At 36.8% G+C, this 15,525-nt stretch overlaps 1 protein-coding gene across 3 annotated transcripts in view; it reads left to right on the top strand.

Moving 5' to 3' along the window:
• The window catches only part of PRIM2 (DNA primase subunit 2), a 127,104-nt gene extending 119,071 nt beyond the window's left edge, over nucleotides 1–8,033 (top strand). For 2 of the 3 annotated variants that reach the window (XM_033009865.2, XM_033009866.2), the window contains exons 13-14: nucleotides 1,691–1,759; nucleotides 7,426–8,033. In XM_033009865.2, the coding sequence (XP_032865756.2) occupies nucleotides 1,691–1,759; nucleotides 7,426–7,653 (297 nt within the window). In that variant the 3' untranslated portion in view covers nucleotides 7,654–8,033. The remainder of the gene's footprint in view (nucleotides 1–1,690; nucleotides 1,760–7,425) is intronic. The other variant, XM_033009867.2, reaches the window with a different exon arrangement.
• Nucleotides 8,034–15,525: the final 7,492 nt, after the last annotated feature.

Here is a 15,525-nt window from a genome sequence, read left to right as displayed (position 1 = left end):
AACTCAAAAGCTAGCTTTGATAATCCTTGTCTTTTCCACTTTTCAAGGCAGTTGGATAACAGCATCATTGATACAAAAAATATCTACAGCTGTAGTCTGCTATTCAAGAGTTAAACTGCAGAATAACTACTAAGCTTTTAACTAATCAGTTTTTTCAAAAAGTTCTCTTAAATTACAGGAGAAACTCAATTCTTTTAAACTTTTGGGGTTTATACTCAGAATTTGTCCATATTATGTGAAAATTATGTGAAAATATCCAAATCATGTGAAAAATATTTTTTTAAAAAAATATGTACATGCAACGTGGTTAACATTTGCTTAAAAATAAAGGTAGCTCTTTTGCATGGCAGAGATTTTTTTTTTTTGGTAAGGAAAAAACAGGAATACATAAGGCAATATGTAATTTAAGTGTTTAGAATGTATGAATTTTCTTCAGTCTTTAACTACTTAATGTGGCTTAATTTTCTCAGTCAGTTTCAAAGGAGGCAGGAGGTAAAAAATATATGTATCTGTACACAGATAGTGCCAGATTTCAGACTTCATTGCCAATTTGGCCTTAGCCTTGATCTTTTACAGAAGATCTAACAGGAGGTGGCAAGAGGGATAGAAATGTAATCAGTTGGGCTATTACAGAGAAACAATACAGCTAAGTACTTTCTTGGCAGTGTGTTGCTGTTTTTATCCATTCAGCAAATGTAATTTATAAATACATCTGTCAATAAATACAAGGTGGCATCCAACAATGAGTGCAGCAGGGATTTAAGCTGGAGTGTATTGCTGTGTTTGACTCAAAGGTCAACCTTGGGAAGGGGGCTTGAAATTAACATTTCTTGAAAACTGTTTTTCCTTCCACTGAGGCTATCTCTTAATTCCAGCAATTTTCTCTGTTTGATAAGCAGAGAGAGCATCCATTTTTATTATATAAAGGAGGGAGGAGATGATGAAACTTTAAAAAATTTCAACCGGCATTGCATTCTGGTGATAAGAATGGGACTTTATGCAGCACGGAAGAGATTACCTGAAGTAGAATTGGGAAGCAAATTGTATTTACAAAAGATGGCATGATTTTCCTAATAGGTGTTCAAAACAGGTTATTCACTCACACATTCTGCTGAGTTTGACTAGAAATGACTTCATTTCAAAAAGGACAAATCTGATTGAAGGTAGAAGCATTCCCCTTTCACAGATACTTGTCTAAAGGATTTGCATTAAATTTTCTTGATGGAAGCACAGTAGTATTTTATTCTGCATCTGCATGAACTGATAATGTGGAAAATAAAAATACAAATCGTGTCCTTGATTGCTTCATGCTTCAACCACTTGAATTACTAGATTTATGTCTGCAATTATGGAAGAGATGTTGCAGTATGATAGTTTGACAGTAACTGTCATAATTACGTTACCAAAATATAGATTCAAATTATTCTTGAAGTTAAGAGTATTGAAATTATGTTTTCAGGACTAGGTGTAAATTCCTGTGGTTTTATCTTGGTTTTAATGAAACCAGGGTATTTTTAAAGAACTATAGTATGTCTAAATGTTGTCAGTTATTAGTAGGCTACACAAATGTCAAAGATGTCATGTGCTGCAGTTTCCCATGAGCTGTTGCAAAGTACCTTGTCATGGTAAGCACCAACAAGATGTCCATGTGATTCTCCTGATTCTGTTACATTTTTCTACCTCTGTATAGATCCTGGAATTAGTGAAGGGCATGCATTACCAACTGGCCTGTCAGAAGTACTTTGAGTTGACACACGATGTAAGTAGCTACTAATTTTTGTTAAAATATAATCACCATCTTTGTCTTGAGGAAGGCCTTGGAAATCATGCATGAAGCCCAGAGACTGTTTGCAGTTTTCACATTCATCATTAGCTGTCTTGCCTTGTTAGTTTTCATTTCAGTAATTTTAAATTATCTGCATTTAGATATTGATGTTATTAAAACCCTAAACATTACAAGATATATTAAAGGTTATGCTTTCTTCCTGAAAATGTCAATGTTGTTAAGTTTTATCTATTTCAAGCCACCTAACTTTTTCAATGTCTTGTTTTTAATCAAATTTGTGTTTTTTAATATGCTATGCAAGTTTGGTATCTTGAGATATACCATAAAAAATAAACAAAAAGTATCTAAAAATGTAATTAAAACTAATTTCCCAGCACATACATAGTCACTATTGTTAATTTTCACTTGATATTTTTTCACAGTTTTAGTCACGTGTGATTAGTTTTTAAATCAAGACGAACATTCTCAGAGCATTCCTGTTTGCTTAATCACAGGTAAAATTAAAGTAAGATCCTCCACAAAATTGTAAGAGAGCCAGTAACCACAGTCCATTGTGATTTCCTGATTAAAAGAACCAGCTTTTGCGTTGGTTCAAGATTCCATGTCATCAAGAAAAAACAGTGAAGCACAGGCCTTCTTATACCTTTGTTCTCTTCACAACTCAGAAAATTTAAATATCCCTTTCAAACAGCAGACTATGGAACAGACCTACTAAAGATATGGTTGAAGATTAGATGACCCACCCAGGGATGTTTACCATTGGCTTTTTTGTTCTTACTGATTTTCACATTTGATTTAACTGGGACTGTTTGTCTCTCCAAACTTCCAGCAATCATATGTGTGAATATATAGCAAAGGTATACTCTGAACCCATATCCAGTGTTGTTTTGGCAGCTGTAATTGTAAGACAATGTGTTCCTCTTAAGTCTTAGAAAATGATAAGACAGGTCTAATAATTTGGAAGGAATTTCAAACTATTTCAAATTTAGATAATACTTGCCCTGTGTAAGGCTAAGTCAGCAGAAATAATGTTTTTCCAAGATGACTATAGACCCCAAGGTCAACATTCACCAAAGGATAAATCAGCACAGTGCCAAAGTTCTGTTGCATGTTAGGAAAGCTGTATTTCCATTCTTCTATGGCAAATTCCAGAAAAGTGTTTTTTTCGGTCTTGTTGTAATATAATTATCTGTCTTTGCTGCTTGCACTAAGAATCATCTTTGTACTTTGCTGTTGATAAGTCTTTTACTTCAGTGAGAGAAAGCAGAATAGACACTGTATCTACTTAAGGACTCTGAATTTCCTCACCATCATCATCTCTCAGGTTTCTACTGCATCTTTTACTCATGCTGGCAGCAGCTTTGCTGTTGGCTTCAGTAGTTTAGTGCTTGGCACTAAGACTGTGCTAATAAATCCATTTGGACTAGAGTGAGAATGTTTAGCTCTTTCCTTTCGGGGATGAGGTGGGGGATGTGTCTTTGCACCTCAATGCTACTGGTTCAAATGTTACCTAAAAACTACTTCTCTGCCTATTCCATGTAAAATGGGTTTATTAACTTTAATGCTACACCTCTCCTGAACTTCCATTTCACTACCTCACAACCACAGAACAAAAGCAACCATCATTTGTGTGGTCCAGTGCATTGTCTTCAGGGAGGAGCTAATGTATTAAGGAAATGTACATCTATGTAATTTATTAAGTCTTTCAATAAGTGTGGGAAGGGAAAGAGCTACATATGCTGCATGAATGGTTTTACTGTATTTTTCAAGTTCTGGGATATTAGGGCGTACTCCTTTTAGGGAAAGTTATTTTCTAAATAACACTACCATAATTTGATGAAGACAAGCTGTCTTGTGTATGTGAAGAAAAGAAAGTCTTTTGACTTGGTAGAAGTATGATTGAATGGCCTGTAGGGTAGATATTTTCAAACATTATTGTATTTTAATAAGAATCAAGAATAAACTGTGTACATATGGTAACTAGAGTAAGCATTCAGTCAAACTCTACCAAAATACTAAAGTATCTTTCTTGATGGTCAGAGTTGGATTTTAAGCCATATGGAAAACTCCATAATTGTTTGAAGTTCTAATATTTGTACTTGGGTTCATAATAAGCTATTTCATGTTGACTATCCCTTTTAGATAAGTTTTTATTTTGTACTAAGGTGATGAGGACACAAGGAATCTCTGGTAAAGTGGAAATGAGACGCCCTGAAAATGCAAGCAGTGTAACCGTAACCCAGAGTAAATAGTCACAGTAACAGGGAGTGCCTTTCGTGGTCACAATACCAGCAAGATTTTTTTTACTGTAGTCAGTAGAATTGGATGGCAACTCAAAATAGATAAAAATATTTCCACTCCAAACGGTTTGGAGATCTTGGCTACATATATACAGTCAAGTAAAAGAGACTGATGATACCAGCTATGAACTACTAATAGATTAATTAAATGTTCCTGTGACAACATGCCTGTAGAAACAGTGCTTTAAAATCTGATTATAAATCCACTGTTTTAAGAGCCTGAGTATTATGAATAAATTAGAAAGGCTAACTGGCTAATGCCTGTGTTACTAAGTTATATTCCAAAGGAACTAATTATGTTAATGTTGTTTACATGAAAATTGCTCTATTAGTTACTTGTTACAGTTACAGCTGTAATGGCTGATTATTTATATATTATTATTTATCCCTAAACATTTTATTCTTGAGTACTGTTACTTTACTATCCTTGTGTATTTTTAAGAAGTAAATGAAATCTGACACAGCAAACTTCTTGGTACAGAAGAAGCACTTTGGAATAGCTTATTTAAAAACATATGCAAACCTCATTTTTCTTAGTCCTTTGTGATCAAATCACAAGAACACTGGACTGTTGTGTTTTGTTTGTTTGTTTGTTTGTTTTTGTTTTTTTTTGTATTTTTGTTTTTTTTTTTTGTTTGTTTGTTTTGTTTTTGTTTTTGTTTGTTTTTTTTTTTTTTAGAAGGCATGTGGTTAATTCATTACATTTACTGCAGCACCATGATTGTTCCACATGTTTTTTCAGCTCTAGCACTATCAGCTGCCATTTTAAAAGTTCTTGGTTGAAACCGAAAGATACTATCATTACAAAATGACTCTTTCATGTTTTTCAAAACATTAGCTATAGCAGAAATACAAAACTAGAGTTTGTATGAAGGCCAGTACGTGCAAAATGTGTTGAATCAAAAAAAAGTCATCTGTTACTATCATCTACTAGATGGAATACAGTTCTGTCTGAAGCAACAGGCCTTTTCACTTGGATCAATACATGTTATAAGCTTAAATTTTTGACAGTACAGAAAATACATTTTTCTTTGGGCATAGTGGTTTCCAGATGGATTTACAGGTATGAATGGAGAAAGCTGGCTGAGAAATCTAGTTTCTCTATTTCTGATAGTAAGTTTCAGGTAACTTACAGCTAAATTAAAGATGCAGCTTTTAAAATTGATGTGCTTTGATCTGAATTACCTAAAAGCATTTAAAAACTTACACAACATAACATGAGCAGTCTAACATAAAAAAGCCAGAAAATTTATATATGCTTCATCTTCATTGTTGTGGACAAATGACTTATGTATTTTCAACCAGACCAGAATATTTTTTTCAGAGAACCTTGTTGAAAATGATGCAGAACAGAATTGCTTATGTATCACTATATCACAAATGAAGATGATGATGATGATCAAAACTTACCCTTTCTCTCTTTAGGCTCTCAAAAAAAGGTGATAAAATGAATGGGCAGAATTCTTTCAGTTAAAATAGGATACATGGAGTCACACTACAATTTTAACTAACAATCTATAAATAGCCTGTATCCAGATGCTGTCAGTAACCTCTGAAAATACGGTTGTGTATTTTCATTCATACAATGAGCTGCTTCTACAGCTTATTCCAATTTGGTGGCGAGAGTAGAGTTTAGAACAAAGTTAAGAGGTATGAAGTGAATCTTAAATTGGTCTGAAGAAAACTGAGATTTTAAGGCTAAAAAAAAAATAGAACTAATAAAGTGCTTCTTCTAGGAAAGCCAGCTTTTCACCATATCACTTCTTTTTAAGCCTTTTTGGTATAAAGAAGTAATTTAGTTGCCCACATAATGGAAATTGGAGCATGGATGAAAGCTGGCTGGATGAAAGTCATCCAGATAAGACTGAAATGAAATACAGTGGTGGCTTTGGGTTTCTTTTCTTTTACTTTGTATATTTTATTTTGAGTGCCAAATTACTGTTCAAGACCTGTCACTTATTTTTAAGAGTTTTCAAGCAAGGTCACTTACTACAGTTGCTAATGCCTTTTTTGTTTCTGAATTAGATTTTGTCATATATGTCACCATTTTCTGATGGAGCTAAGCTAGGTGGTGGGAATGCATTGAATCAGGGGTCCATTCAAAATGCACATTGATTCTCTGCTTTATGATTTTTCACAAGTGGCTGAATATGTAAACTGATGGGTTTTGGCATATTTCATTAGCCACAGTATATAACGTCATGATATGCTTTATGTGTGCAAAGTTGCTTGTTATGCTTGAATTGGCCCCACCCTTCTGGGAAAAAGGGAAGATAATGGGAGCAGAAAATTACCAGTATATAGCTCTTAGTCTTCGTTGTTTTTTTGTATCCCAGGTTTGGGAAGTTTTCCAGCATTCTTAGTATTTACATGAACTGACAGGCAGATAAAAGGTGCAGATTGCCTGAATAGGAAGTGGAAGCACCTTTTGAAGTAATAATTTCCAACTTCTGAGCCCCTGAAGCAAGATACAAAGGTTATGACTGAGATTTGTGCTGAATATGTCAGAATAGCTTACTTTTAAAACTGAAAGCTTTGGTGATTTGAAATATTTGATGAACATTAATTGAATGTTCATTTATCAAATAATTACAGAGCTGAAAGAATGTGCTTGCCAAGTAGAAAGAAGCAATAAAAATGTGCTGCACCTTATGCTAGTTTTCTGTATTGTTTTTCACTGAAGACTAAATGTTCTTTGGTATTGGTTGTACATCTAGTTTCAGGATGCTGATGTTGGTGCTGATGGAGCAGGGATAAACTTGATCTATTGGGCTTCTGTCTTAGCCTGCTGCTTTGTAAATATTTCATTTGTGCCTACTGGAGAAAACAGGGAAAGAGGTGAAGCTACTTGTTTCCTTTCACAGTTTCACACTGATATGTAAAATCTAGATTTATATTGTGCAGTTGTTACAACTTCTAGTAGTATTCTCTACTGCCATTTGCACTCTAGACTTGTCTTAGTCCCTCTTTTGGGTAGAGAAATGCTGTTTTAAGGTATAGGTTCAACTGTCCTACGTCTGTAAAGGTATGCCATTTTACTTGCATTGTTTTGTATGTTTTGGAGTGTTTTTTTTCCTTTACCTCAGCAAAGACAGTGTGAAATATTGTTTGAATATGCCAAAGCAGTCGTTTTATTTCTAATGTGCAGGAAGAAATTTTGTGATGAAAGTAATTCCATGTCATGCTAATATTTACTGGGATAGTATTTACAAACTGATGCCACCTTCTTCAACAAAATTGTAATGTATTAAATTAATAATTCATTTGTTCTTGAATGTGAAAAATACTACTTTTCTAAATAAATACAATGACTCACTGTTCCTTTTCTTTTATGTGCAGGTTGATGACATTGGGTTTTCTTTGAATCATCCGAATCAGTATTTTACAGAGAGTCAAAGGCTATTAACTGGTAGTAGAGAACTGAAGAAGGAACTAAGTAATTCAGGAAACTCTCAACAAAAAAGTAATAGTCAGGAAAGCATGAATTCAAATTCTACTCCCACTTCTTCAAATACAATGGCTGATGCAGAACTGGAGGGACTAGAGGCGTACTTCACTGAAGATTAAGCAGCTGTGGTATTTGGGCTTTTTTTTTTGTTTTGTTGGGCTTTTTTTTTCCCCTTTCGTTTATTATTTCCCTTCTCTAGCTGAATTTATCCTTATACTAAGGAATATGCACTTCACTGTCTCGAAGACACAGGTGTTTAGTACTTTGAATAGGCTGAAATAAAGAAAGATACTGAAGCTATAATTGCATCCACTACTTTTTCGCAGTGCTTTAGGATACTGTTTTATATGTCATATTGAAGGATGGGAAACAAAAGTTCCTTACCAATTATTAGGTGATTTTTGTCTGATTTACATTTCCAGGTTTTCTTCAAAATGTTTAGATAATTTAATCCCGTTTTGCTGTCACTTTTATATGTTTCTTCTTAATAAATAAATTACAAAGCAAAAGTTCATGGTATTTTCTTTTTAGCTGTATTTGAATGATAATTAAGTAGGAGTTCTTATGACCATAATTATCCTCTGGAGGAGTCTGTCTGTCTCTTTTCTACGTGAAGAGCTGAGTGAAATCAGCTTCCTAATTTGTGTACCTTGACATGAATTCAGAGAGCCGGTTTTGGTGCTTTCAATAGAACATAAGCAGAGATCAGACACCTGTATATAAGAACGTAATCCAGAAAGCTGATGCTCCACCAACTGACTCATCTTGAAGAAGGTAAAAACTTATTAGCATATATTCCTTTTCAATTTTAAAGTTTCCTCAGTGTCGGGAGCATGGCTGGAGCCTCCTGTGCTCTGCTAAGCTAAACAGCTCTGTGAATGCAAGTTTGGGTTACCTAAATTCCACTCATTTCCCCAAAGCCCGAGTCACCTAACACACAAATGGCATTCAGCTGAACAGCGGCCACTGTGCAGTGGGTGGAAGCTCTAAGTAGAGCTGGTATTTTATATCATGCTGTTAGAGTATTCTCCCAGAGAATTGACAGGCCTGACTTTTATTTTATCTGAAGTTTAAGGAGTTTCAAGACAACATTTCCTCTTCTGGAGAGTGACCTAGGTACTGCTATAGCCCTGTAACCACATAAACAGTGGTGTTATTGCTACTGTCTTCTGTTAACTCTGCAAGGCCTTAGGATGAAGCCTCACTGAGCTTGACTCATCTGGGCTTATCTTGCCCTACGTGAAGCTTTCTTTTAGCTGTAACAACAACTGTCATATGACAGCCTATCTTCGTACAATTATGCAGTGTACTGCCTGTGTTTATAATGATTTTGATATATTTTGGTAACTAACGGCTAGCAGTAAGTCATTATTTTGTGTAGAATTAATTAATCTATGATCTTAGGTGCCAGAGGCCCTGTGGGTATAAACAAATCACCCATGGCCAAGTGCTGATCCTGAAAGAAATTCCACCTAAAAAGTTGTGCAAAACAAGTTTTGGGGTGAAGAGAAGAAAGAACAAATATACAACATGAGTAAACCACTCTATATATAATTATTTGGCTGTAATGTGGAACTGTCAAACCAATGAAGAACAGTGAATATAACATTTTTGGAAATGTGTACTATTATGCCAGGTGGACCCTAGAGAGAAGAAAGAACAAACCCCACCATCAGCATCCTACTACTCCTGATGAACAACATGGGACCCTGACTGCATGCTGTTGATCTCGGGAACCCAAGGGGCAGCAAAAAGGTGTGTGCAACACTGGAGAAAGGGATAGATAAAAGAGAGTGTGTGAAAATGTAACATTTGCTAGTTATGTTAGAAATTTTATTTTTACTAAGATAATTGACTGAATTAGAGTATTAAAATTGTGGCTGGACTAGAGACTGTTTGATTACTGTTACGATTTTTGGCTAACTGTAAATCTTAGGCTTGTCATATGTAGAGTGTTCCTTTAAGGGCACATACCTTGCACAGAATTAGTGCAACACCAGGCTTTAAAAGCAAAACATGTTGTTTGTTGTTAGAAGAGGATCTGCCAAGATTCACGTTGCATCACTGAATCCTGCATTGGGGGGTGCTTTAGTAGACACAGTGGATCATTTTAATAGAAGTGAAATTGTTTGAGACCTGCAATGAGATTTAAGTTCCTAAGTGAATCATCTGGGAGAAGAATGAGGTTGTTGAGGCACTGAATGCAGGTGGTGTTTCCCAGACAAGGGAAATTGTAATTTCTGATTCAGTAGACACGTTTCTGTTATGGCCTGAGCCTGCTCATGTAGACATTGTCACTTGCTGTGTGAATAAAACTCCTAGCTCTCCATTTCTGAGCTTTACACGCACTTAGAAATCTGTTATGTTGGGAATGGGCTGCTTGTTCACGTATTCTACAGTGAATTGCTACATTAGCAGAATAAAGTTGTTCTTAGGATTGCAAGCATAAAATTTAAAAAATAAGTCTCTATTACGAGGAAGAGCATATAACTACACAAATCTCCTGAATAGAAAAATCTTAATTTGAAGTGTAACAAACATAACAGTATGTGACAAAGCCTTTCTCTTTCATTGGTTTATTTCATTATTGTGAGCTTACCTCCCTTGATTAATAGCACTATAAATTGCTTTAAACTATATTTTCCTCCCTTTTATCACCTGTCAGGAGGACTATAATAAAATATATAACAGAAAAATGTACAAATTATAGCATACAATTACAAGTAACTAGCAAAGGATTGAAATGAATGCTTTTGTTGCTATTTGAAGAAAATGTCAATTTATTTTCATATTTCCCACATTTTGACCATTTTGATTTTTGAATATTTTGAATATGATAATGTAGAATAACCCAAAATGAGAATCCTCCACTTGAGCAGTTGGACACTGAGGACCTTTAAACTCTTACTGCTTTGTAAATTCACTAAGAATCACTTGTTCCTTGATTATAGAGCTGTTAGAGATTACAAAGGTAAAATCACTAAGAATATGTAAATCATTCATTTGAAAACATTTTCTGCATTGCAGAAGTTCTATTAAAAATTATATTTGGACAGAAGATAAGGATTCTGAAAACCAAGTGACCTTGATATGATTACACAGTAGTAAAAAATAAACCAAATAACCAAGTGAACGAATAACCAAACAAAACCCTGCAAAATTCCAAGCCCTATTCTTTTACAAGTTGAAAAGAAAATGTATTTCTGCAATAAAGCAATGCAGATGGATCTATTTGCAAGTGTCAGCTCTCCTGAGTGAATCTTTAAAGCAAATTTTGTTACATTTTGCTACTTGAAAAAAAGGAGATGCACAAACGTCTAAAGTCTGAAACTGTTCTGGACAGGACACTTCTGTATTCTGGGTCAGAAAAAGAGGTACTAAAAGGATATTTGGTTGCATTTCCGAGGGGATGCACTGTGCCCAAAGGTAGCCCTGTGCAGCTGTGGTGCTCATGTAGGAAGTACTCTTCTTTACAACATCTCATCTTAAATGTACCACAGTTAAATTTAGAGGTGGATGTTTCAAAAGGAATGTTGGTCCATAGCTTGTGGTCTTTTGAAGTGTTAGCATCAAAGACAATAAAACAGTCTCTGACTTCAAAGCCTTTCAGGACTTAATGGAGAACTTTGCTACTGGGTGTTCTGCAGAAGGAAGGGTGAGGAGCTCACAAGCTGGGTGTGACTTACAAAGTGCCCTGCTGAGATGTGGGGTGCTGCCCCGGCAAGGGGAACGGCGAGAGCAGCCTGCACCATCGCAGCACCATTGGAGCGGATCCACACACACAAAAAGTTGATGCCGGGCACGTGGCGTTCCTTCTGGGCGTGTCTTGGGAGTTTTACTTTGGACGAGTTTTAGTCTTCCAGTATGGCTGGAGTGGTCATTAGCAGATAGATGATCATTGCAGAGTGTGCCTTTTGGGTGAATTTCTCCCAGAAGGAATCCAGTCCGCATGCTCTCATGCCAGACGGCAGTGTGAGCGAAAGCAGAGTAAGTGGGGATGGCTGAGAGATTCCCTTGAAGATGGTGAATATTTCAGTCAGTTTCGAGCCCATGTAATTGAAAGGCACGTGGCAGCAAGAATACATTTAGAGAATGAGACCAGGCAACATCTTTGTGATGCAGGTGCTCACTCTGTGGTGCTGTTGTTTTCACATGGTTGTGAAATGTGTAATATAAAAAACTGCCTCCAGTTTGCATACTGAGCATGATGTCCTATGGTATGAAATGTCCCTTTGGCTAGTTCGGGTCAGCTGTCCTGGCTGTGTCCCCTCCCAGCTTCTTGCACACCTTCTTGCTGGCAAAGCATGGAAAATTGGAAAGTCCTTGACTCAGGAAAAACACTACTTGGCAACAACTAAAACATCAGTGTGTTGTCAACTTTATTCTCACACTAAATCCAAACCAAAGCACTGTACCAGCTACTAGGAAGAAAATTAACTTTATCCCAGCCAAAACCAGGACAGTAGGTAAATTGATTGGAAAACAGGTATATAAATAGTTGGAACAATGTCAAAAGTGAATTGTAGTTGAGTAATATGTAGCAATAGTTACCTAAATACTAACTTTTTAACAGAGGAAGCACTGGAAGGCTTTAGAAGTGGGTTAGGGTAAGTGAAAAGTAGATCAGTAACCGGAGACAGAAAAGTGATGTCGATGTAGATTTGTCAAGGGGGAGCAGGACTTGGTGGTTAGGGTGAAAAGAGCAGGAAGGTGTATGAACTCTCAGTATTTCTTAAAAAATCGTAACCACAATGAAAGCATCACAAGTTGTGTTTTTAGAGAAAATGAAAGTTCTCAACTGAGTTGAAGATGTTTTGTCATATAATCATAAACCTTAATTAAGTTAGTTCATGAACATGGGTTGATGTAAAGGACGTTAATATAGCAGAAGCAGATATGGCATAATCTTAATATTTATTTTTTAGAAGAACATTGCATTCTGCTCAGGATCAGAGTTGTATCGTGGAAGGTGTTAATGCAAACAGAAAGTCTGCCATGCTTAATAGCAGCACTTAAAATGTGAACTTCTGCAAAAATCAGGTTAAATCAGAAGAAATGTCATTGCTCAAACTGAACTAGTCAAATTGATGCACGAACTACTGGATGAAATGTAATGGTGTGTGTTGCACTGTTCAAAGTAGATGATCCAACTGGCCCTTTTGGCCATTAAAGTCTATGACTCTTGGATTTATTTTTATGCTTAATAAGAATTTAATCTTCCAAGGTGCAGAGTGTCCTTGGTTCAGACAGCTGCTCTAGTGCTTTGGGGTAGAATATAGAGGCATTCTAAGTAGCGACCTAAGAGTTAGAAATGTGTGATTCAGCCACCCAGCGTCCAGGTCTTTGGAGTGTCAGTGCTTTGGCCAATTACAGTTTTCAGAGAAATGGTTGGCTGTAGAAAAACACCAGGAAACCTGATGAATGACATAAATTCTACTCTGATCTCTGGTGTTAGAGCATAATTAAAATAGGTAAAGTTCTTAACGTGCTCTAGGTAAAAAATAGTTTTAATTATTGTTACTATATGATTTTGAATGGAAAAAAGGAGAATCCTTGTCAACTGTGACTTAGAAAGGAGGCTAGGGGTTTCTTACACTGTCTGTTAAATCAGGAAGCGCTGTTGAAGGTACTGGTTTTATCTACAGCTGATCACATTTTTCTCTTTACTATCATGTCCTAAGAGGTGATTGAAAAACTACATTTTTCAGGATCTTATATTAATAGAAATATAATTTTTGACAGTTGGGGGACCTTTTCACATGGATTTAGGTATTCACCTAAGGTCTTGCTTTTCACAGTTTCATCATTATTAACAAGTACAAATATCTGAATCAACATACAAATAGCAAAAGTAAATTTTATTAAATATATGTTTCAAATCAGTTGTAAGCTGTGTAGTAAGAGTTACAATAGTTGAATATTTTGGCAACGTGGCTGTGGTAATCTGCTGAGTGCTAGCATATGTGAAAAAAGTGCAGTAGTCCTCTCCCTGCCTCTTTCTACTCAGTATGTTTAGCAATGAGCCTTGAAATAAATACTTGTCCCCTTTTTAATGTTAATTTAAAGAATAATATAATTTTGTTTTGTAAAAATTTCAAATGTATTATGCAGTGGAAAAATACATTTGAATGACCTTTTTAACTTAATTACTGATTTGTGTGGACTTGCTGTCTATTGCTTCTATATTTTAGCTTAACTGACTTCTATGAGATATGTAAGGCCTTACCTTAAAACCTCAGGATTTGGCAATTTTGGATTAAGGAATGCCACTTCATTCATTTTCTCTTCAATCATCAGCTAAAAAGATGTCCCTACACAATAAAAATATTAAAGATCTTCATAGGCCATAGGAAATTAACGCTTCCCTTTGCCCTTCTAAATAAAATGCCCACCAAATGAAATGATAAGTACATATAGATAAAAAAGTCTAAGTAAATTTTCTTCTAAACACATTGGGCTAACTTTATGTAGAAGTTCCCCTATTACACCCAGGAGGCCTCCTGACAATATATGCATGCCAGTTCTAGATGCAGTGTTTTTCTTTTGATCTCCAAATTATTTTGGAGCATATGTAAATGGGACTTCACTTCTGAGAGAAAACCAAACCAACCTCACTGACATAAAAATAGTAGACTATTCAGCCTGCTTACTTGCTTCTAAACTGGAGGCTGTAGTGATCTGAAGCACAGCCACCAAACTGGCATATCCAAGCTGAATATCAAGCAGATTTGTAGCAAACTCTAGAAATGCTTCTTTCCTTATTAGTATTTAGTGCAGTTTTGTCATGGTTTGAGCTCAGAGGGCAACTGAGCACCACACAGCCGCTCAGTCCTCCCTTTTGGCCCAGCGATGAGAAAGGAAAAGTAAACCGGGCTTGGGATTCGAGATAGGACTGGGAGGGGCAAATTACCCATTATGGTCATGGGCAAAAGGCAGACTCGTTAGGGGAAGAAAAAAGGAACATACATTTATTACAGACACTAACAACAACACTTAACAGAGTAGGACAGTGAGAAGCATTGCCACATCTTGAGAACACCTTCCCCCCACCCCTCCCTTCTTCCCAGGCTCAGCTCTGCTCCCGATATCTCTACCTCCTCCCCGCAACAGTGCAGGGGCAGGGAATGGGGGGTGCAGTCAGTGCTGCCGCTTCTCCCATGTTTGGGAGTGGGGGGGGAGAGTTTCTGGAACTTGTTCCCCCTGCTCCATCGTGGTCGCCCTCTCACAGGAGACAGTCCTCCACAAACTTTTTCCGACATGAGTCCCTCCCATGGGCTGCAGCGTTTCCCTACACTGTTCCGGCATGGGACACCAATTTTCTCCAGCTGGATTCCCTCCCACGGCTGCAGCCCTTCCTGAGCTGCTCAGTGTGGGACACCCCCACATGCTGCAATCTTCCCAGCGCCAAACTACAACAGAGGACTGCTTCTTCCCACAAGATCCCGGGCTTCTTCGGTCACAATCACCTTGGTCATCCATGCGAAACACCTCACAGGCCATAAATCAATGTCTGCTCTACCATAGATCTTCATGGGTGGCAGTGGAGGGCCATCCTGCTGTCTTACCACAGGATACAGGGGGGTCTCTGCTCTGGCACACCTTCTGCCTCTTTTCTTTCTCCATTTCTCCACTGACCTTGGTGTTCACGCAGCTGCAGCAACTCTTCCTCACCACATCCCTTCTTAAATACATTATCGCAGAGGCGCAGCTGATTGGCTCAGCTTTGATGCAGAGGTGGAGCTGACTTGGAGCTGGGGGAGCTTCAAGAAGCTTCTCACAGGGGGCCACCTCTGTATCACCCTCCTCTGCTACAAAAAAACCTCCACCACTCACTCAAAGCCAGGACAAGTTTCAAAAATTTTACTTCCACTCTTCAGCTGTAACAATCCAGTATTTCTAAGGAATGTTAATTTTTTTTTCTTAAAGCTTTTAATCACATTTAAACTGTTTGGAAAAATGCTGTATTTTTAATTACAGTCTCTTACTAAAAT

The sequence above is a fragment of the Tyto alba genome, unplaced genomic scaffold, assembly GCF_018691265.1.
Source record: "Tyto alba isolate M040663 unplaced genomic scaffold, T.alba_DEE_v4.0 Super-Scaffold_40, whole genome shotgun sequence".
Lineage (NCBI taxonomy): Eukaryota > Metazoa > Chordata > Aves > Strigiformes > Tytonidae > Tyto > Tyto alba.
The sequence above is the reverse complement of the archived record's forward strand: the minus strand, read 5'-3'. Positions and strand labels throughout refer to the sequence as shown.